This window comes from Morone saxatilis, unplaced genomic scaffold (genome assembly GCF_004916995.1).
Source record: "Morone saxatilis isolate NCDOM2014 unplaced genomic scaffold, NCSU_SB_2.0 Contig10, whole genome shotgun sequence".
Lineage (NCBI taxonomy): Eukaryota > Metazoa > Chordata > Actinopteri > Moronidae > Morone > Morone saxatilis.
The window spans coordinates 14,458,593-14,458,819 of record NW_023339652.1 but is presented as its reverse complement, the minus strand read 5'-3'; the positions used below and the strand labels follow the sequence as shown (position 1 = coordinate 14,458,819).

The 227-nt window shown below is 62.1% G+C and overlaps 1 protein-coding gene across 2 annotated transcripts in view; it reads left to right on the top strand.

Annotated features, from left to right (window-relative positions):
- The window catches only part of etv6 (ETS variant transcription factor 6), a 26,272-nt gene that overhangs the window by 23,883 nt on the left and 2,162 nt on the right, over positions 1 to 227 (top strand). For both annotated transcript variants that reach the window (XM_035678118.1, XM_035678109.1), the window contains exon 6: positions 23 to 227. This exon ends at the window's right edge or, in 1 of these variants, runs on beyond it. In XM_035678118.1, the coding sequence (XP_035534011.1) occupies positions 23 to 227 (205 nt within the window). The remainder of the gene's footprint in view (positions 1 to 22) is intronic.

The following is a 227-nucleotide window of genomic DNA, read 5'->3' as shown; positions in this document are numbered from 1 at the left end:
GGGGTGCCGCCATGGACTTCAGGCACAGCCGCGGCGCAACTCCCTCTCAAGCGACGCTCGAGAACGGGCGCGAGGGGAAAGTCCACAGCCACCACCATCAGATACCACTGACCCAGCATCAGCAGCAACAGCAGCATCTACTGCAGCAGCAGGAGGAGGCGCTCTACAGGAACCACGTCATCATGCCCGTGTCTCCTCCAGAAGAGCAACAGATGCCCATCGGACGG